This window comes from Mus caroli, chromosome 8 (assembly GCF_900094665.2).
Source record: "Mus caroli chromosome 8, CAROLI_EIJ_v1.1, whole genome shotgun sequence".
NCBI classification, from domain to species: domain Eukaryota; kingdom Metazoa; phylum Chordata; class Mammalia; order Rodentia; family Muridae; genus Mus; species Mus caroli.
Genome location: NC_034577.1, coordinates 31,888,613 through 31,912,625, shown reverse-complemented (window position 1 = coordinate 31,912,625; position 24,013 = coordinate 31,888,613). Strand labels below are relative to the sequence as shown.

The following is a 24,013-nucleotide window of genomic DNA, read 5'->3' as shown; positions in this document are numbered from 1 at the left end:
CCAGAAACTTAGAATACCCAAGATACAACTTGCAAAACACATGAAACTCAAGAAGAAGGAAGAGCAAAGTGTGGACAATTCGCCCCTTCTTAGAACTGGGAACAAAACACCCTTGGGAGGAGTTACAGAGACAAAATTTGGAGCTGAGAAGAAAGGATGGACCATCCAGACACTGCCCCACCCGGGGTCCATTCCATAATCAGCCACCAAACGCAGACACTAATGCATACACTAGCAAGATTTTGCTGAAGGGAACCTGATATAACTGTCTCTTTTGAGGCTTAGCCAGTGCCTGGCAAACGCAGAAATGGATTCTCACAATCAGCTATTGGATGGAACACAGGGTCCCCAATGGAGGAGCTAGAGAAAGTACCCAAGGAGCTAAAGGGATCTGCAACCCTTTTATAGTTAGGACTAGAACAACAATATGAACTAACCAGTACCCCCAGAGCTTCTGTCTCTAGCTTCATTTTTAGCAGAACTTGGCCTTGTCAGCCATCACTGGGAGGAGAGGCCCCTTGGTCTTGCAAACTTTATATGCCCCAGTACAGGGGAAACACCAGGGCCAAGAAGTGGGAGTGGGTGGGTAGGGGAACAGAGAATAGGTTGAGTGTATAGGGGACTTTTGGGATAGCATTTGAAATGTAAATGAAGTAAATACCTAATAAAAATTGGAAAAAAAACCCAAAAACAAAAACAAAAAAACAAAACATATTAAAATTGTGCTAAATATTATAGGGTAATATAGAAATGGTTTAGCAATTAAGAAAACTAGATGGCCTTCCATAGGGCCGGGTCCATCTTACAGACTGACTCACAACTATCCATGAGTTTATATTCAGAGGAAACAACATCTCCTCTGACTACTTTTCCATTGTACAGGCACACATGTAATTCAAATATATACATCTAGAAAAGCTATTTTATATACACATACAAATATATATATATATATATATATATATATATATACACACACACATATGTGTGTGTTGAAATGAAGAAAACAAAACTAATAAATATCACTTAGTGTTTGAGTTCAATAATATGAATTTTGTAATAATGATTTTCAAGAAAGGAAGTATATTTTGCTGAAGATTTAAATATTCTGGAACTGTCTTAGCTTTTGTCTGGTAAACTTAACTGTTAGAAAAGTATATGCAAGGAAGGAGGAAATGAATAAAGCTGATGATTGTATTTTCAGACGAGATAAGACGTATGTAAACTTAATGAAAATAAAATTCATAGGAGAGAGCGAACTCATACTCTTCTGAAAGGAACGGTGCCAAAACTTGTCTCCTAATGATATTTGCCGTTCCTGGAGATCAATGTCTTGCTCAGACATCATCAAAGTAGCTTCCACCTGTAGTTGATCAAACACATACAAAGACCCACAAGTGAAGAATGGACAAAGAGTAAGAGATTTTAGAATACTAAATGCTAAAGAAGACGTCTTCATCAAGTCCCTCTTCTTATAGTTGAGGGATCTAGGAGGAAAAGGAGGCAGGCAGACTGTAAGAGCCAATGGGATGAAAGACATCAAGGAAACAAGGTCTCTTGATACAATTGAAACCAATGCACATGTGAGTTCACAGAGATTGTGCAGTATTCAGGAAGCCTACACAGGTCTAAATCATGATGTACCAGTGCTGAAAGAGGGAGAGCACAACCACCCACCCCTAACCTAGAAACCATCTCAGATTGGCAACCACTTGGAGAAGAAAAAAAAAAAAAGATTTCTCCCACAGAGTCAGTCTGGTTACATAAACCACACTCAAGGTACCATGCCCAACAGTGAATGACCAACACAAAACAAACTCAATAGTATTTTTGTTTATATTTTGTCCCATATTGTATTGTTTGGGCATTTTTTATCTTGCTAGTCTTGTGTTTATATTTTATGGATTTCAGTTTTTTTATATTTATGGATTTGGGTATTTGTGTAGGTGTGCATGTCTGTCTCTGTGTGTGTCAGTGTGTGTGTGTGTGTGTGTTTGTGTGTGTTTATGTTTGCCTGTTTGCTGAGGGGGGGAGGGAAAGGGAGAGGGAGAAGGAGAGAGAGAAAGAGAGAGAGAGAGAGAGAGAGAGAGAGAGAGAGAGAGAAAATGAAAGATGTGAAACCATGAACCAAATATATTGCAGTAAAATATACTTTCCATTAAATAAAGTAAGTACAGATAGCTAATAATTATCTGAAAATGTTCTTGGTGTACTTAGCCAACTGTAAATTAAAACTATATTGTCTCTCTAAGATTCTCTAGTCTTAGAGAGCAGTCATCAAATAGCTGCAGGTGATTTACAGGGACAGCAATGGAGACAAGTGCTGATAGTGCTGACAAGATTGAGACTTAATTATCTGGTGCTCGCACAGTCTGTGACCTACAAGAAACTCTGAACTCTTTAAACTCTTTAAGGGCTTGTGAGAAAGAGAGAAATTCACACACTCTCACATACAAACTTACTGGTTAAAGCTAAAAAAGTTGCAACAACTTTTTTCTCCCTTTAGTCTTTTTATATCCCCTAGACAAGATTTTTATGTAAGAGAAATGGTTACCTCATTTAAGAATACAAAAAGATAAAATGTTACACAAAACAGAGATATAGTAGGATTCTTGACTATAAGTTCAAAGAAGTAGTTTTTAATCTACCTTTCATTTCATATGCTCATTATAAGTTAAGAGCAATAGATTTTATGGAATAAAATTACCTACTCCTTGTTTATTTATAACCATGCTTTCCAAGACCTGTAGCCTCCTCCCTGGACCTAATCCAGAGTGAATGTTTGATCATTTGTTCCAAGCCTATCTTTCTTCCTAGTGCAGTTTACATGCTTGTGAACTCATGAAAGAACTCCTTTTCTACTCCTATACAACCTTTACTATTTTGCAAAAAGGAAGCACATCTTATATTTGATTCTAAGTTTCAACTTTCTATCAACCATCCTAACTTCTTAAAATTATTTTAATCACATCAAGAATTCTATCAAATCTTTATCAAGAATCATAAAATCGTCAAGTCATCTAAATAGCATGATTCCATGAAAGTTCTTCTTTATTTTGATTTGTAAGAAAGTTGTCCAATAGAGTGGGCTAATACTTGGAGTCAATCATAACACACTACAGTCAGATCTTTCTTTACCCAGTAACACTATGTCAGGAAAATTAGGAATACAGCAATGCAAACCATGAGAATGCATAGCAGTAGCAAGAAGAAATCCTGGGATGAAGAACTGGGTTGATGTCTTTCCAGGATTCACCCATCACAGCAATACAAAGCAGTGGGCCCTTTCCAGGAAACTCACATGCCTCCTGCAGCTCCTCCAGCAGAGCATCTGCCAGAGTTTCTCCAGCTAGGCATCCAATAGGACCTATTTCCATTATCTGTTAGACTATTGCACGTGTAATCTAATTATGTGTAACACAGAGTTATCTGCACAAACATGTTTTTGCAATAATATGTATAATGCCAATGTATTATATTTTTATAGATATCTATTAGCAGAGAACTATAAACAAATATGACACACACACACACACACACACACACACACACACACACACATTTTAGTCTGTCCTAAAGAATAATGAAGTCTTTTGAATGGAAATGACTAACTGGGACTAATCATATTGTCACAAAAGATAGACTTAGAAAGCCAAATACTGAGTTTTCTCTCAAATGTGAATATATACGTGACACAAAAAAGTAGGAGCAATATCTGGGCAGAGGAAACAGATGAGAAGCACCAAGGGGCAGGTAGACAAAGAGTAAATCTCATTAGATTAATATGGTGGTACTACTTGATTTTTTGAAAAAAATCCTTATGAAACTTATCGTTATATATAATGATTATATACCAATTTAAAAGTGGGAAGAATAAGCATGTATGATGAAGAGAGAAAAATTTAAAGTACAAAGATTGTTGAGTTTGCATGAATGTAACAGAACCAAGCTAGAAACTGAGAGGAGAGATATGCTGGCTTCTATTATACTCTGATGTATGACAATGTCATCTTTAAGAGAAAATTTGTACATAATTTGCAATAAGGTTGAAAGGACCAAGATGATAATGAATCAGAATTATCGCAGTAAGTATAAAAAGTATTTCTGATAGTAGGGAGAAGGGCAATTAGATTTTATTAGCATTTCATAACTATTACTGGACTTAATAGAATATTGAGGACCAATCAATCATATAGTGAACATGGATATATTATAGAGAGTTTGAATTAAATAACACCATGTAGATGATATGAAAAGTGAAAATTTATTCAATTTTAATAGCAGACAGGATAAATACAAAGTAGAATAAATAAAGACAAAGTATAGCCAGCTAGAACCATAACATTCTGTAAGAATTAGTCCAAATTCATACAGGGGAATTCATTTTGAAGTAATTTATATGATGTAACTAATGAAATGTCTGGAGTCATAATTTTATGGCAAACAAAGGAAAACATACTAAAATTAAAACTGAAAACGTTCTACAATTAAATACACATATCATAAATGGCAATATAATGTTTAACATTACATGTCCAGTTTTCTTTTTTATCATGTTATTAAAATTATCATTATTATTAAAGAATTTTAAGATAAATTTATATTAAGAATAACATTTGTGATAGAACTTGTTTTTTCTGTCCTTACAAGCTGTAGAAAGGACATTTGATGTTTCCACAGAAATGGTGGAATCCATTTCAGAACACGTCTTTTTCAGCAGGCAATTGAGAATGTATATAGATACTGACTGTGAGGTTTAGCCAAGAAAATCCCTGATTTAAAATATTTTTATTCTGGTTATTCTAGCTATCTTATCTCTCTGGATTCCTGAGAATACTTCCTGTCTTCTTAACTTTGCAAATAGTATTAGTGTCTTCTTAAGCATCATTTTATCTAGAAAATCCCCTCAAATTCTGTCACCTTGAACAACATAAAAGACAAAGTCTTATTTTCTGATAATAAAGTTTTCTTCACAATTCTCAGATTTAACTTGCCCAGAATATTACTATATTACTATTTTTAAATCTCTACTTGATGTGTTTGCTTTTTTCTCTCACCTTAAAGACCATTTTTGATGTCTGCTTTTGCTTTTCAATGAGAAATAAACAAAAACAGTGTTATTTATTTATTAAGAAGTAGACGTTTTCAAGGAAAATAATGTTTACACAACTTAAGAATACTATATCCTTAAAGCTTTCTTTTTTAAATGTAAAATGTCTCTTGTCTCAGCTAAATGAGAAGTATATAAAAATACACTGGTTTTTCAACATAATTTTTCATTAATAAATTAATTTTTCATATAAATTTACTTATTTTTAGTTGGTTTCCATGCAAAGCATGTGTATCCTACCTCTGTTTATTCATTTATCTCAGTGAATTCATTCCTGCCTAGCAAGTTTTAGTTTAATTTATTAAGAAACTATTTCTCCTACCAGGGGAATACTGAAGTTTATCATTTTATGATCACTTCATAAAATTCCCTCCTCCTCCTTCCCTCTCCTTACATATCTTCCTCTTTCCCTTTCCCTCACCATTATCTCTAACTCATCTTCCTTATTCTGTGTTTCTCATGAGTAACTTCCTATTGCTAAAATCACAATGTTATACTACCTCATCGTTCTCATTTCTACGTGTAGAAGGTAGAAGTTCATGTCACCATGTTTACTTGACTCTTCTTTTATGATTGAAACGGGACAGAAGGAGATGGCCCCCTAGATGAACTAGATGAAGTGTGTGACTCGAAAGTGTGAAGAGTAGCGCTTGCATCCCAAGAATCTATATAAAAGCCAAGTATGTAGAGTGCTTGACCATAATCCCAGCAACGTACACACAGGGGAGCCTGAGGCTAATTCCAGTCTAGCCAGATTCTATGTGTTCCAATATCACTGAAAAAAGAAATGGTAGAAAGACGTACCAATGCACATATATATGCATACACAAATATGCACATACTACACACACACACACACACACACATTTTTACCCAGGCAAAATTAATAATTTACTATTCCTATTTATGAGATAATAACTCATGATATTGAAGACCGGAACAAGTGAAAAATACTATTTTTTTCTGTGTCGTCAATGAAATTAGTCATCAAGCCTATATGTTTTTTCTTTTATGACGCATCACATACTTATCACCAGTTCTATGTTATTAACAGCTTTTAGCCCTTTACAACAATTCTGCTGGATATACTGTCCTGAAACATACTATAAATCATCTAAAGTCAGTGAGCTGTTGAAATACATTTTATATTTCTTCTTTCATAAGTTCACTAAGTAAGAGCAAATTTAGCACAGCAATCACTGTGGTCCTTGCTAATGAATATTCCAGACAACGTATATCCCTAGCTGTTTCCTCTCCAAAAATTCCCAATAGAACAACCCAAATATGAGCCAGAAGTAAATGTCACTAAAATGGTCATTGTCCCTCCACCCACATTAACTTCCTATTTAAACTCATTTGCAATATTTTTATATAGTCAGTTTCTTACTTTGTTACTATACATTGGATGCACTTTCCAATTAAATTCAATCCTGATTTAATTCTGCTTCATCAATATTATTTTTAACTGTATTAATATCCCCAGAAACAAATGTTTATCAGGTAAAACATGTGTTTCATGATTTTTGTTCAAATGAATCAGGTTTTCTAATACCAATTATTAATTAGTGGTTGAAATTATTATACAAGTGGAAATGTTGTATAACCTTTATACTTATAATACTATCACTAGCTTTATACTTGTAACAATATCATTAGACCTCTGCAATCATTTGTTAATAATCACATAGCTAGTGTCACATCTAACAAAGAGTTGAACTAATGTATGAATGAAATATTTATTCACAGAAAATAATAATTTCTCATCAAATTCAGAGGAGCCATTAGGTTCTTTATCGGCTGCCTCCCCTTAGCATGCAAAGCAGTGCCCTCTATTGGATGCAAAATGCTGTGATCTTTCCAATATCTTGTTTTGTTTTGTTTTCTTCTTAAATCATGGATTTGAGTTCACTATTTTCTCAATTTAGCCCTAAGAAAATTATGGCCAGATACGCATTCTCTACTTAACCTAAAAGTGAACTATATTTCATTGCTTGTAGGATGGTATGGGGAATCTGAGAGTCACCAAGAAGGGAATCCGACTTGAAGGTATATCTGAGTTTCTACTACCATTGTATGTGAAAGAAATTCATTCCCGAAAGGTATGTGATATGGCTTTGGCTTACTCTAAGATAATTTAGAGTTTATGTTTTCACTACATACTACACACAGAGTAGCATCAACAGAGGAGCATCAAATTTTCCTGTCTCCTTCCTTTTGCATTCAATTCCTTTAAGCTAAAGAGTTATTTGTAGAAACTAAAAGAATCAGTTGAAGAACAATAGAAAAGGTTAGCTTTGAATTGGCAAATCAGAAAGCACTTGATCTGAAGCTCTTGGCTGATTTTAGACTACAAATTGTGTTCCTCTTAATCTCTTGAAGTTAAATGCAATGGTAGCATTTGAAAAAGAGGTGTTTATGAGTTTTCTTTTCTTGGGAAGGATACATGTGGTTGAATTATCCATTCAAAGTATCATAAAATTTCCCCTTAAATGTAAAATGCATTTCCAAGAGAACAACAGTTTAAACATAAAATTAAATTAAATGCAATACTTTAATTAATACCAGAATATTTACCCTTTGGGAAAAAATCGATTTAAACTTTATATTTTATCACTTTGCAGCATGCTAAAAGAAAATAAGACTGAAACATTGTGATTGCTCATTTTGACTTAAGATTTTTCTTAGAAGGTAGAAAGCAGTCTATGGCATCAGTATATTTATAATCTATCAGAATGGTTTTCTTTTATATGTATCCATGGGAATTAATTCTTTAGGATAGAATGAAAACATTATTATTTAAAGGTGACAAAAATGAATTTCTTTTATATAGAATTATTTTATATTAAAGTAATGTTTAATATACCAGCATAATACATTAGGAAATTTGTATGGTAAAATAGTATTTAAATAATTTCTATTAAGCCTTTTATCCACTAATGTCAAAGTAGAGTGAAGATTTATTTTTAGAATTTTAATTAAGATATTTGTATCAACAAATTTTAACAATATATGAACTGTAGAGAATACCGACTATACTTCATTTAGTACACTTTTAATAGAATATACTTAGTTTAACATTACTTCCCAGATTTCAGTAAATAAAGCAAAATAGGGACATATATTTATAACTGATGTGCATAATTAAACTTTAAAAACAACTAATTTTTTTTTATTTTGAGATTAGTTTTAACAGACCCAAAGTACTTCCATACATCACAGTATTCCACGATTCAGTCATTCTCCACATTCCGTCTGTGCTTATCACTATTAAAGAGTTTAGTGAAATTAAAGAAACTTTTGATAGAAATGATAAAAACACTTCCCACAGATAAGATATGTAGTGACACAAGGAATTGTTGCTGTTGTTTCTCTTTTAATTGTATCTTGCTGGAATGCCCAGAGGCACAGAGCCTATAAAGTTACCAAGGCTGATTTGTATAGTCTATCTGGGAACACAAGTTAAAGATGGTGAAGACCTCTACCAATGAAAGGATTAAAAGTTTATCTTCTGAGGTTGGCACTTTTGAGAGTACAACCAAAGTTGTTCTCTGAAAACATTGATGAGAACTGATTTTTATCTCTGGTCCAAATACTACAGAGTATATCAACATTGTAACCTGAGTATATTAGGTCATGGCAGTGGGGCATCAAGTTTTTTTCTAGGCGCACTAGCTGATCTCAGCTGCACAAACATCTCCAAAGTCTGCTGTATTGATTGAGAGCTACAGTCTACCACAACCAGCACCACCAATACCACCACTGCCACAATCAATAGCATCACCACCACCACCACCACCACCAAAACCACCATCAAAACCACCATCAAAACCACCATGTTGTCACATCCCATTCTTTGCTCCTGGTCATCTGGTCCTGTGGATTTTCCTGCTAGTAATCAGCAAGAATAGTGCAGCATGAGACATGGAGACCTAAGTGTCTAGAGAGGATATCTGGACCGATAACAGAATACAAAGTAGACTTAGTTCTTCAAAGATTTCTCTATACATGTACTACAAAAAGATAAAGCCAGTATCTGTTTTATAATCAACCAGTGTGCACAACACTGAACTGTTGTGGCCCTGAGGTCTGTAGACAGGTTTCAAAAATCAGTTTACTCCTTAGACCAGAAGGGGCTGAGGGGATAGACAACCAATAGTCCAGTATGTCAACAAGTATTTGACCTTCTAAGACTTCTTGTTACAATTCACTTGCCCTTGAGTACATACAGTTGCTTATCCTGGCTGTAATGCTTATTTATTTCACTGTTTGAGGTAACCAGGTATGCAATTTCTCTCAACTTTAATTTTGATGTACTTAGATGCTCATATCTTGGGATCAGAAGATCAACACAAGTCACTAACAATACTAGAAATAGAATTTTAATTAAAAATTTTGAGATAATATGCCTGTAGGTATCATTCCATATATTTTCTTAATTTTTGTTACAATGTTTTGCTTAGTGTGTGTGTGTGTGTGTGTGTGTGTGTGTGTGTGTGTGTGTACACTCTGAAGTCTGGGGACATCAGTTTCCTCTTTCCAGCACATGGAGTTAAGGAGGTAGGACACACACAGTCCAGTATGACAGTAAGTGTTTTGCCTTCCAAAACTTATTGTCAGACCCATCTTCTCATACATTTTCATGTATTTAAATGTACACAAAATTATGAAAATCCTATAATATTCTAGTAAGAAATCTACTAGAGTCAAAACCCATCTTAGAAAAATCATAATTAGCTGAAAACGTTGCATCATAGTATTTTGATTTTTGCATATTTCTCTCCTTTTAATTTCAGCTTGCTGTCTCTTTCTATTCAGCCAACAGATAGTATTTAAAAATCACTTTCTAGTAGCAGGACATTGTGGCTCAAGCCCATAATCCTACCGCTTAGCAGGTTGCTGCAAGATTGTTGGCAAGGGTTTAAGGCCAAAATAGGTTCTAGGATGACATCCAGGCTAGTCTGTGCTTTATAGTTATTTATGCATTTAATCCAACAGATGAATGCAAGATTCCTTCTGAATATTATGTGCAACTCTCTACAAACACACATTATATTACCCAACCTGATGGCACAAGGACAGGGTTTAATTTTCCAGGAAATTACTCTCTCTGCCACGCCTGATGCCTCCCCTGCCCCCATCACACATGCAAATACCACTACCAAGAATCTTTAAGTACCTTCTTCTATTATCAAAACAACTTTATATCTTACTCATTTTTTAAAATCAAACTGTTCTAAGCAGTCCACAGAACAATGTATTTAAAAATACATAGTATATATTCTACCTTGAATATATTCAATGCCATAATATAAATTGTTAAATTAGAACGATACTGAGCAGTACTAAGCAGCTAGGAAAAACACAAAAGCTGTATAATTTGGGTGACTGAGAAAAATGATTCCACATATACCTTCCAGGCTTATATTTTAATATTATGACAAAAATCTTTGATTATCAGGAAATCAAGTTGATAACATGTGAATGTAAGTGGTGGGCAGGATTTTAATGGGATTAAATAATATACATTTTAACTGAATGTAACCTATAAAAATTGCATTGTGCTATTTTATTGAACCTGTAACCATCTGAGACTAACTGAACCATGACATTGTATTGTTTAAATTTTTTTCCCTGTCAATGATATTTACTTAAATTGCTATGTCATTTGACAGGATTCTCAGCACTGCATTTGACAGTATAATAATTATTCCCAAGCAGCTACTCCAGATAGTTCCAACTCCAGAGAATTAACAGGAAGGCAATAGTCTTAAATCACTTGATTTCCAAGTGAACAGAATATGGACCAGCCTTTAATCATCTTGTCCCTGCATGTGGGTCCACTCCTGTGATCCTATCTCAATGCCTAATTACTATTCGTTCTGTGCTTTGTGTGTTGGAGTTTTTATACAGCTCATACATGAAACCATTGGAAGGGCTCTCACAAGCAACTGACATTTACCCGTATGTAGTAACATGTTAAGTCCATTTTCTGTCTCGCTCCCTGACCACAGCAACACACCCTCATGCAGATACATTTTCTTTTTTTGTTTTTTTCTTTTTTTTTTCTGTCTTTTCGAGACAGGGTTTCTCTGTGTAGCCCTGTGTAACACACTTTGTAGACCTGGCTGGCCTCAAACTCAGAAATCCACCTGCCTCTGCCTCCCAAGTGCTGGGATAAAAGGCTTGGGCCACCACACCCAGTGGATACATTTTCTTCAACACATACTGATATATAGAAATAAATACCAGAGAACTTCATAATTAATTTATCATCATGGTGATCATTATGCTTTTTCTTTTCTTTTTTTCTTTTTTTTAATGGGCATTTATTTCATTTACATTTCCAATGCTATCCCAAAAGTCCCCCACACGCTGGATGTTTAAAATGGGAGACATTTTATAGTACTGTTTATATTGTTTGTTTAAGCCAAATCTCTTCTCCTCTCTCTCTGTCTCTCTGTCTCTCTGTCTCTGTATGTATATCTATCTATCCATTTATCTATCTATCTATATCTATTTATGGATTTATAGGTATATATATACTTAAAATCCTTACATTAAATAATAGTGACCACATCCTAACATCTAATTACCATCAAAGAATTATTAGTAAATATCCACAAAAATAAAATTATATAAAAAACTTATTTGTAAAGAGAATCACGCACACACTGTTTTAAATTAATATGACATTTAACAGAAAAACTCAAGTCAGTTGAAAGACTGCTAGCTCAAATACAATCTTCAGCGTAATAGCATTTTTCAGCCTGGCTTCATGGTTAAGAATTAATGATTGTTAAGAATTAATGATTGTGGATATGACTGGGGAGCTGGTTACATTAGCCCTGTGATTAATGTCAGTGAGCATTTGTTAGCTCCCTGCAGGGTAAATTGAGATGATTTCCTCCTCTCAAGTCTCTTACCCTCCCTCCTCTCTTCCAGCTCTTTTTTTTTTTTTTAACAGTATCACTTTAACTTTGTCATAGTCATTATCTGCGTTCCGCTTTGCTGGTTTACTGTCGGACACTGTGGCCCTGACTGTTCGTAGGCAGCAGCACAACCATCTGTAGCTTTTTCTTTGCTGTGGACAATCCTGTAGGCAACCAGTATTCAGATGACTCCTTGTGCTCGTGTGTCAGTTATTGAAATATCTACCCTGTCTCGTTGCTGCTTTCAGTGTTTTCTGGGAATATCAAGGATGGCACTTTCTTTTTCTTCAGCTATGTGAATATTCGTCTAGTGAATAGTTGTCTCCTTAACACTGACTGTTGCCATAGACTGTTAAAGAGCACTCTGATGCTTCTCCAGTTGATGATGTAATGTCATGACTGGAGATCCTAGAAGTCTGAATTCACTTTTCCCACTCGAGGGAAATTTGTACTGTTATGTCACTTAAGTGTCACATAGCTTAAGTGTTGTTTGCTGGTTGGTCACTGTGAAAGGAATTGTCACTACTCTTTCTAGAGATCCTCTAGCCTTATCCTTCCAGTAGCTGATATTACAAGTCCTGGGGGCTCTGCTGAGCTGCTAGCTAGCTTTCAGTCTTACTTGCTGAGTTCCTTAGTTCAGAGGAAGCAATCACCCTTACATTACCATATCACATATCTCAGATTGTTTACATGCTTTATACTTTTCCTCTAACCACAAGCAGTTGTCATCCAGATCTGCTCTCCTGTGAAATTGCTTTCTCCATGTGAATTTGTCCCTCACTCTCAATCATTCCTATATATTGTATAGTGATGTTTTAATGGGTCTTCCGTCTTCATTTTGATATTATAATTTAATGTGGTCCCATTGTTCAGTGGTATTATTAATTACATGAAACTTGGATAAGTTTTGTATTGCTTTGAAATGTTAAAACAAATCACGTAGCAATAACTATTTGCACATTCTGATGGGTTAAAATTTTATGTAAAACAAAACAAGCTTGTGTTGTTGTTTCTAAATAGCGTTACAGAGACTGGAAAGAAAGAGTAAGGGAACTGATGTGCTCTGTCTTCTCTGGGTCTGATGAGCCCCTGGCTCGCTGGTACCAGGGTGTGGATGAGTAACTCTGTAGATCCTGTGGGCTGCCCAGTCTCTCACGAATTCAACATGTGCAACATTCAGAGATACAAGAGCTGGATTATCTCAGGACCTAATGTTATGCTTACTGACCCTTTTCTCTATGCAGATTGTAACATGAGTTGGAACCATGGTGAATATACAAAATCGGAAAGAATTAAAAATTCCTGTGGCTTAGTTTGTTAAGAAGTGTAGGAGAAAGGAATTTGGAACTTTCCTGAGTTTCACTCTGTAGCGTTAGATGGGAATTGTCTTCATTTTCACTTACCCTACTCCCTCCTCATACATTCCTCCTTTCCTGTGTTCTTCACTCCATCTGGCCCTCTCTCTTTATGAATAGTCAATAGTGGCACCAATATCATAGTGCCATAATCTGGGCAGCCCATTTCATCATTCATATTCTATTATGCACAAGCAAATGTCTTTAATTTTTTCATCTCTATTCTGCTCTACTGATCTACTTATGAGGACATACACTACAGGTTTAGAGGATATTCTTACAACTAGTAGAGATGGTTTCTCGTTATCTGTGGCTAGGAAACATTTTGCCAGTTATGCATTATTTTTCTTCTGGATGAACTTAACCATCAGCCATCAAATTTCATTAAAATTCCTGCTGGGTACATAATGATGGTTACAGTTGGTTTCATGTGAATGTCATCTTTATATTATGGTGTCTTCCCAGCTGGGAACACAGCTTCTCTCAGTGTTCCCACGAATTCCTGTGCATTGCTCAGAAACTCTTAGCATCTTTTATTGACAATACACATCCCTTTGTATTGCTACTTAATGATTGCTACTAGTTGTGTGAATGAGTTTAATCACTTAATGTTTTCTACTAGCTGGGTGAATGAGTTTCAACTCCCTTTTCTCAGCACCCTTTCTGCTTGTATAAAGAGAATATAATTTCTTGTTTTCTGAATGTACTTGGGAATTTTAAAAATCATTTTAAAATAATTATTTTAATTGAAATAGAATTTTTGAATTTTTAAAATTAAATTATTTTATTTATTTATATTCTAAATAATTCCCTCTTCATGATCCCCCCTCCCAGATTTTTCCACCCCATTCCCATCTCCATTTCCTCTGAGAGGGTGCTGACCCCACCCCCACCCCACATGTCATTCCCAGTTTCCCCCTTCCCTGGGGCATCAAGTGTCTACAGGATTAGGTACATCCTCTCCCACTGAGGCAGAACAAGGCAGTCCTCTGCTACATATGTGACCAGCAGTATTGAACAGCCCATGTATGCTCTTTGGTTGGTGGCTTAGTGTCTGGGAGCTATGAGGGGTCTGGGTTAGTTGATATGGTTGTTCTTCCCACGGAGTTACCATCCTTTTCGGTTCCTGCAATCCTTCCCCCAACTCTTCCATAGCAGTCCCCAACTTCAGTCCATTGGTTAGCTGTATGTTTTTACATCTGTCTCAGTCAGCTGCTATAAAGCCTCTGAAAGGACAGCCATGCTAGGCTCCTGTCAATAAGCACAACATGGTATCAGGGTTTGATGTCTGTCCATGGGATGGATCTCAAGTTGGCCCGTTCACTGGATGGCTTTTACTTCAGTCTCTGCTCCACTTTTGTCCCTGCATTTTTTTAGACAGGAACAATAATGGCTCAGAAATGTTTAAGGTAGTTGGGTGGCCTCATCCCTCCACTGGGGGCTCTGTCTATCTAATGGAGGATATTTCTTCAGGTTCCATCTTCCCACTGTAGAGTATTTTGGCCAAGATCATCCCCAAAGAGTGTTGGGAGCCTCTCATATCCCAGGTCTCAGAGACTTTCTAGAGGTTTCTCCTGCCCTCAACCTCCTCAGCTGCATGTTTCCACTGATTCTCCTGATCTTCTCTCCTGTCTCCTCACATACCTGATCCTATCCCTCTGTTTCTGCTCTCCCTCTACTCTCCCACCCAGGTCCCTCCCTTCCTCTGCCTCCTGTGATAATTTTCTTCACCCTTCTAAGTGGGATTGAAGCATCCTCACTTGGGACTAGAATTTTATCATATCCTCTTTCTTTCCTCCCTCCAGCCCTTTCCAGATACATTTCTTTAAACTACTCCCATGATACCAAACTCAAGTTGATTTCTGCTTTTTTTTTTGTTATATTTGTTACTCACATGTATACTCACACACACACACACACACACACACAGGGTTGTTCATCTCTGGGAAAGGCTAATTCTCCTTCTCCTAGCAATCAATAATTGCCTTTAGTTCTTTGTCTAAGGGTGAGAAATTCACAATAAATTTCCTCTTCCACATTAGCATGTCATGTTATAATTGTTTTTAATATGGTAGATTAAATATATTGTATTTTATTGCAGTTTTTGATTATGATATATAACTTTGAGCATCCATTAGAGTTTTAGGTTCTAATCTGTGTTTAAACAACAACTTTGTGATTCAGCCTGTATCTTGTATAACCTTTTCACCATGTGCAAATTGAAGTTCATAACAGCCTATAAAACCTCAATACTGCACTATCGTGGTTATTATAAGATGAAATAAAAGTTTAACAATTAAATTTAATATGATACTCAATACTATAATTATCATTCTTAATTTATTGAAAAATAAGCACATACCTAATGCATTGTGCATTTTGGGATCTTTCGTAAATACTTTGTTATCAATGCAATTAGGAAAGAGTCAGGTTTGAATATACAGCTTGATCAAGTGGAAAATTATATTTAGGATAAAAGGGGAGAAATTTTAATATAATTGGAAAATTGCTTTTGTTTGTAAAGAGGGGAAGAATTGAGAATGTGGAACAGAAGGAAATTGACAAATTATTTAGGGGCTGTTTTGTTTATTAGCTATATTAAGAGTCAATTTAAGGAGTTTGGATCTCACATTACATATGAAACCTAAAAATTTATTAAATTTGGCTATGTGTATATGTATGTATACTCATGCACATGAGAGTAGATGTAATTGCATATGTTATTAAACATTCAATAGGAATCATAAATGAGTGCAAACAGAAAGTATAAATAGTGCCACTTCCAATGTTGAAGGACTTAGGAAGAACTAAATCAAGAGGGTCAAATTAAAAGGGAATGTAAACACGATGAACAAGGGTGTAGTGTTACTGGAATCAGAAAAAGGATGCTATCTTCAGGGGAACAAGGGAACAATTGCTTCCAGCCAGCCAAGCATCAAGAAGACTGAAAATTCATCTTCTGCTGTCATTGTGATTAAAGTTCAGTCACATTTTGTTTTTCACATATCAGATTTCTAGCAGGATGATGCATACCAACTTCCTCACTTAATGCTTGGAATCAGTCACAGAAGACATACAAACTATATTAATTGCGAAACATTCTTTGATCATTTGAGTCACTATTTTGTTCAGAGGGACCACATACGTAACTAAAATTTCTGATAACTGCTTCAAGTATTTTGCATGTGTTTGCTCTTACTGTTCATTGTCCCCACACATTTACATTGATCACATCAATAAATTTACTTTATTATTTTATTGCTCTTAGAGGAATCACTAAAGGATCCTATTTTTGTTTTTCTAATGATCAAAATCAGTGCAAAGACCTAACATTTCTTGATGATAAAGTACAGCTAAATTCCCCAAAAGAGGTTTAGTGGGGGAGGGGGGTGTTTGTTTGGTTTTGGTTTTGTTTTTGCTTTTAAGGCAAGTCTGACTAATTTGAAACTTTCCAGGATGATAGTGAGAATTATTCCATCTCCATGCGCTTATTTTCATGAATTTTGTATCTATTTTAAATGGATCTTTGGATCCCTAAGCTTGCTTCTTTGCGCTTTTCCCCATTTGCTTAGTCAAACACTTTCAGCAAATACTCTTCTTCCTGTTCTTACTTAAAACAAAATTTTTATATTGGTCCTTTAGAGCCTTTAGGAATAGCATCATGGACAACATAGCTCCTATTTGAAGATGAGTCAGCAGACTTAGAAATTTTAAATGGTGCATTCAAACCTCTGAATTCCAGCAGGAGTTGGGACTCAAAGCATGATCACCATATCTTCTATGTGCCTCATTTTTGTAAAAGTCTTCTATAGGATATTTGTAATGAACACTTGCATATTTTCTGATAGCATTAGAAATAGAACTTTGTGGGTTTTAAAAATGTGTTCAGTATATATTAATTTATTATATTAATATATATTATTTATATATTAATATATTATTACCATGTTTAATATATTAATGATTTTATATTAATATATATTCATTTTATTTTTCTACTTAAATTTAGAAAAAGTTTCTATATGTTAGTTGGCATGTTTTTATAGCAGAACATGGCATGTGATTTGAAGATTTTGAGATCTATTTATTGGAGATGCAGAATCTTTACTGCCCATCTAAAATCAGCAATATAAATGTTATAAATATTGGATTTGTAATCCTATCAACACATGTGGTATATATGACTTTACTATGGTTTACAAGACATTTTTGTTGCTAATGATAGATCCTCTTTAAATTTATGAGATCATATTCTCATAAAAGTCATACTGGTAAAGTAGATGTTGACATTAATTGCTGTATGAAAATTTATATTCTGGTTTAATACTACATTAAAATAAACACCAGTCTAATTAAGATTTGTACCCACTCAATTTTATCTTTAATCTTTACACAAGAGGCATCTCATATTAGGATGCATTCTTATAATATATTATAGATTCTACATGTCTGAATGCTTGATCCACTAAATATCAGATTTTTTCATATATTAACATAGGTCAACATTCCCAAATTGTCATCTGCTGCAAAACTCCATATCCACCAACCAACTTATGGATCTTGATTTTTATTGATTTTATTTAATTTTCTGTTTCAGTCAGGATCTTATTGCTATAACATAAATTAGCTTATATTTGTAAATAATGAAAATGTTTTCTTTGCTTTGATTCAAAAATTTAATCCGAACAATTTTATATTCATTCAGTTAACATTAACTCAAGATTTAAAAATTGTTGACCAAGTAAGTGAATGTTTATTACATTTTTGGGCTAGTTTCATTAAGGAATAAATATAAATTCCCCCAAAGAAAAATGTATTGTTATGACTATGAGATATAGCTGATTTTGAAACACATACATACATACATACATACATACATACATACATACACACACACACACACACACACACACACACACACAATTTCTTTCTGAGATGACATTGCCATACTCTTAGTATGTAACTTTATTTTTTTTCATTTTTCTCAAGAGTAAAATCATTATTTTAACTATAGCAGATCATTTGTATCATAAATTTTAAGATGCTATTTATATGATTACATTAAATTTTCCTTCTCTTTATTCCCCCAAATACTCCCGCATACCTCTATTTGCTGTTTTTCAAATTCATTGCTTTTCCTCATTAATTGTTATTGCATGCTTATAAGTATGTATCTATAAATTCCAGAACACAGCCTGTTCACTCTGTATACTATTTCTCTTATGAATATTTTCAAGGCTGACAATTTGGTATTGGGAAAACTTCTCTTTCTCTTTGCATTCTTTGGCAGCCTTTAGTTCTTTGTATAGGGTTGAGACCTCCTGGGTATTCTCTCACCATCTTTGGTATGTCTACTTTGGATATCCTTATTCAGATTATGTTTGGGCATCCATATTGGTGAGACTTTATATGTATAGCTTCTGATATCATGAGGTGATAAAATCTCATAATAAAGTCCCTGAAAACACCCCATCACTTCCTCAATGTTTCTTGAGCTTTAGGTATGAGAAGTTTTATACAAGTATCCATTGCCACTATGCTAAACAGTTCTCCATTTAAATAGGATGTAGATTAGTGCAGTGGTCTCTCTCTGTTGCACAGGAAGTTTCCATGATGGGAAGTGATAACTGAACTTATCTGTGAATAAAAAGACACATGGTTAGAATGCAGTTAGAGATTATATTGGTTTAATAAAGTGTTGGCTGTAAATTCTCTTCCAATTCCATGCCTTGTTTTAGCCTGGATAGTTGCTAGGTATACAGTATCAGTTTGTTTTTACATTGTGTATGTGTTTTTTGAAGTGGTGTCTTTGGAATATAGTTGATGTTTAACACAGCATACTCTAAGTTACTGGTTTTTCATTTTCTTTTCTGGGAACTTTCATTTTTGTTTTACTATTCCTCTATTCAGCAATTTATTTCTGTGTTCCCATTTTCTCTCTTTACTAACTTTTTAAAAGTAAAAACATTTTCATTTCCACGCTAAGGTAAAATTGTAAATTCTGTATCTCTGCATATCTACTCCTCAACATTCAACAATTTCTGACATGTTTTTAAGATTTTAAACAGTCTACCTATGAGTTACTTGCTAAACTAGAACTCACTTTGTAGAAAAGCCTGGCCTCAGACTCATGGAGATCCTGCCTCTGCCTTCCAAGTACTAGAATTAAAGTCCTTTTACATCATGGCTGGTTAAATTCTGAGGTGTAACTTGTTAGTTAAAAATTTCAACTTGAAATTATCTTTCAGTTTAAAATATCTTTCTTCTCTCTTGTAAGTTACTTTTTAACTTTCCTTGTTATAAATAATAATTGATATAACTCTTTATCTTCCATCCTGACCCTTTTATAGGTTTGTCACACTTAATATTTATTTTTATGTTTCATGTTCTCTATCACTTTTTATTTATATTTTATAGCAAGGTAATTTGGTTTCCTATCACATTGTCATTCTTAATTTTTACAAGGGTTCAGACTGTGCAATCTGAATGCACCCCTATATACCCTGAGTTCCCAATTATATGAATCAATATGTGATGTAAGGACCTCATTGTGTTCCATATGTTACACACTATTACATATATGTCTCTCTTATATATTCATCTACAAATGCCATTATCAATTGAATTTAAACAGTTGAATATATCTTACAATCTAAAAAAGTAGTCATATAAAATATTTTCCTTGTTTACTCTCCAACATGCATTTATCTTTCATATATTTAACAATTTTCTTCTGTTATCTTAATCTACAGGAGAAAAAAAAATTTCTTCACTATTCAGTACGTGAAAGAACAGTTACTTAATGTTTTTCCTTGGTGAGATCTGAAATTTATGTAAAACTTGGAGTTTTATTTTCTGAACACAAGATACCTTGATGATAAGATTTCAGTATTTTACTATAATTTTTCAAGTATTCTGAGGTGGGTTTTTGTTTGTTTTGTTTTGTTCACATACAGTTGACTTTCTGGCACATCACACTGATGGTAGATTCTAAACTAATGCTATCTTGAGTCAATTCCATGGTTAGAGTGCCCTCCAGACATAGCTGCCATTTTGTGGTCTTAATGCTAACCAATTAGTGTGTTCATAATCTCTGAGATTTCGGGTTTTAAAATAATCTTCCAGTAACCTGTGTCCTCAGCTCACCATTTCTCACAGCCACTCAGGAAGACAGTTTCCAGGCAATGCTTCTTTGCATTAGATGCAGACTCTGTTTGGAATTGTTGCAGAATGTTAAGAGTTCTCTCTGTGAAACTCCCTCCATTATTTCACTCCACTCCCGAATTCTAGCCAACTCTACAACACTTGGATTCCTTTCCATTCGATCCTTTAACTCTGCTTGTCACCAAAGTCTAACAACTACAACTGATAAAAAGTCTTCATAAACATCAAGTTCACCAGATCACATTTCATAGCAACATGGCACAAATCTAGGCTTGCTGTTCCTAGTAACTAAAACAGGTTATTCAATATAGTTGTCCTTGTTGCAATTCATTTAATACCAAGAGGTTGAACTCCACAGTTTACTAAGTGACAGGAAGAAACAATAACACCTGCTCTTACCTATCACATTTTTAATATTTAATATAATCAGTTACAGTTGGCAATATGTTAGATTGTGTCTAAGGAACTTCATGTACACAAAATCATTGCATGTTCTTGGCAATGGTACACAGTAGATGCTGCTGTTATTCAAGGAAATTTGGTGCTCAGGAACACTAAGCAACTTGCTCTGGTTTGTGCAGTTGAAAGGATCCCAAATTCTAACTTAGGACCAGACATTCTAGCTAAACAGCAATGCACAGTCCTCATAAAATGTCTCTTCTTTGCAGAACACTCCTAAGAACTGAAAGACCAGAAATATGCAGGATGTCTCCATCAAATACTTATTACACTGAAAGCCGATAAAGCAATAGAGATTGCATCAAAAGGAAGCAATATGAACAGTCTGAGTTGTAAATTATACTCTTCCAATGCTTAAATAACATCACTTTTACATATGGCAACTACACCATTCCAAAAATATTCTATAGTGGAGCTGTATGGCATTGGTGCTTCTTGCAGTTCATTAATCTTGTTATAGTCATCCATATTATATGTCCTTATTCATTTACTCTATACCATTCCACCTCATTCCTGCACTACACCTTAATACTCGATTTAAAAGACATATTTTTTTAAAAAAAATCTTTTTAATAGCAAATAAAGATACATGGTTTTTGAGTGAGTGGACATTTTCCTTTTACTTGAGTAAATATCTAAGACAGGAGTTAATGAGTTATATAGGAAACGGCATTTTTAAAAAATCATCTAAATCATTTTCATTTGTCTGTATTCACTTTCTACAGTCCATAATATTCTTAAGGTTTCAAGTTTCTGCACATCATTGCCAACTCTTGATACTCTAGGTATTGTTGTTGTTGTTATTATTATTTTTATCAGCATACTAAAGCAGTCCTTTCCAGCTTAACTGAAAATTTTCCAAATGTTTAATAATGATTTTACATGCTTATGAACCATCTGTATGTATTCCAGGATGATAGACCTTTGCATATGATTCTCCATAGTACTCATTAATTACCATTTTTGTTTCCTTGTTGTATTTTTATATAAGTTAATATACTTGGCAGATAAAGTTTGTCGTTCTATTGGGATTTATGTTTTTAGTAGTGGGTTTTGTCTTTTAGGGTTTTGTCTTTGTCTTATTAAAGAGCTTGGTTTTGTTTTACAATTAATATCCTTCAAAGGGAATAGTGTTAAATATTCTTAAAATGGAATTCAATGATTCTTTGAAATTTTCATTTATGATATATAATACCAGTGTTGGATCTGAAAATTCTTTTCAGCCCATAGAATCCTAAAACTATTTTTCATGTTCTTACCTAGAAAAATAGTTATTTCAGACTGCTTTTTCTACTGAAAGGAACATTTTGCTTTTGACCAATTTCGGTAATTAGTTGACTATTAAACCCCATTTTTGATAGCCATATACAATATTATATTCTTTACATATTCGCTATGAAATTTTCTATTTCTATAAGTGTTATAATTAGGCATTTTTAATTTTTACCATTTAGAGTAGAACCCCCCAAAACACATTTTCATATCTAGATACACATGCATATAGTCATACTAATAATTGATACTATATTAGATATTAGATAAATACTAGCAATCTAATAATAGAAAGATACTAATAGTATGTAAATCAGATAGCAATTCTGATACTATCTTTGGAAATGTCTGCATAATTAAAGATTTTCAGTCTACCCTTTTATTTAGTCAACTTTTCAGAAAATCTAAAATATCACTAAGTATTTTCAATGTTCAGTGGTTATAAATGAATGAAACTATTTTAATTGCCTATAAACCATATAAATATGTATTGATATATTTCTAGCCTCATATTCATTAACTATTGGTCCAGTTGCTAGAAAAATTGTATAATTAGAATCGGCAATGCCTATTTTTACCACTTTCATCCCCCAAAAAAACCTAAAATCAAAGAGAGTTGTGTATGCTCAAGCAGCTCAGTATTTCATGTTGGTTCGAAAATACTACTAATCTTTAGCCTCACTCTTGATAACTGCATAGACTACATCTGAAATGGGTTACTATCTAGATAACATAAAGAATTCAGCACACTGCATACCAAGTAAACAAATAGCCCAATTAAGTGGGGGTCTAACAGAGAGTTCTTAAAAGATAAAATATAAATAGTGTCTCAAAACACATAATTTTTTATATCATTAGCCATTAGAAAAATGGAAATATAAATTGCTTTGAGATTTCCTTTTATCCCAGGCTGAATGACAATGATCAATAAAACAAATGCAAAAATTAGCTGCTATGCATGCAAGAAAATGGGAATATTTATTCTTGTTATTGGGGAAACTACGGTAACTTTGGAAATAAATGTAGAGGTTCTTCAAAAATCAGAAAAGAGATCTGCCACAAAACTGGCCATACCACACTTAAATCAATATTTACATCATCATACAGAGATATTTTCTCATCCACATACTGTGGTATTCAGCAAAATAAAACTTATACAAAATAAAAATTGTGGTACATTTATAGATGTACCATATGGAATATTATATAGCTTTTAATAAAAATATAAAATTTTCAAGTAATTAGATAAAACTAGAAACATTCATCCTGAGTACAGTAACAGTAACAGTTTGAGTAAAAATGGCCCCCATGAGCCCATACAGTGTAGCACTTTTAGGAGGTGTTGCCTTGTTGGAGTGTATGTGGCCTTATTGGGGGAAGCATGTCACTGTGGAGGCAGACTTTGTGGTCCCATATACTTAAACCAGGCCTAGTATAACAGTCTCCTTCTGAGTCTGCCTTTGAGTGGAGATATAGAGTTCTCAGCTCCTTCTTCAGCATTATACCTACACACTGCTACGCTTCCCACCATTATGATAGTGGACTGAACCTCTGAAACGATGTCAGTCCTAATTAAATACTTTCTTTTATAAGAGTTGCAATGGCCATAGTGTCTTTTCACAGCCATAGCAACCACAAATAAGACAGTCATCCAGACTCTGGTTATACATGGGTATTAGACACTAAGATTTAGTGTGTGTGTGTGTGTGTGTGTGTGTGTGTGT

At 34.2% G+C, this 24,013-nt stretch overlaps 1 protein-coding gene across 1 annotated transcript in view; it reads left to right on the top strand.

Annotated features, from left to right (window-relative positions):
- Sgcz (sarcoglycan zeta) overlaps nt 1–24,013 on the top strand; it is a 1,036,157-nt gene that overhangs the window by 856,847 nt on the left and 155,297 nt on the right. The window contains exon 3 of the mRNA XM_021169917.2: nt 7,108–7,209. Within this exon, the coding sequence (XP_021025576.1) occupies nt 7,108–7,209 (102 nt within the window). The remainder of the gene's footprint in view (nt 1–7,107; nt 7,210–24,013) is intronic.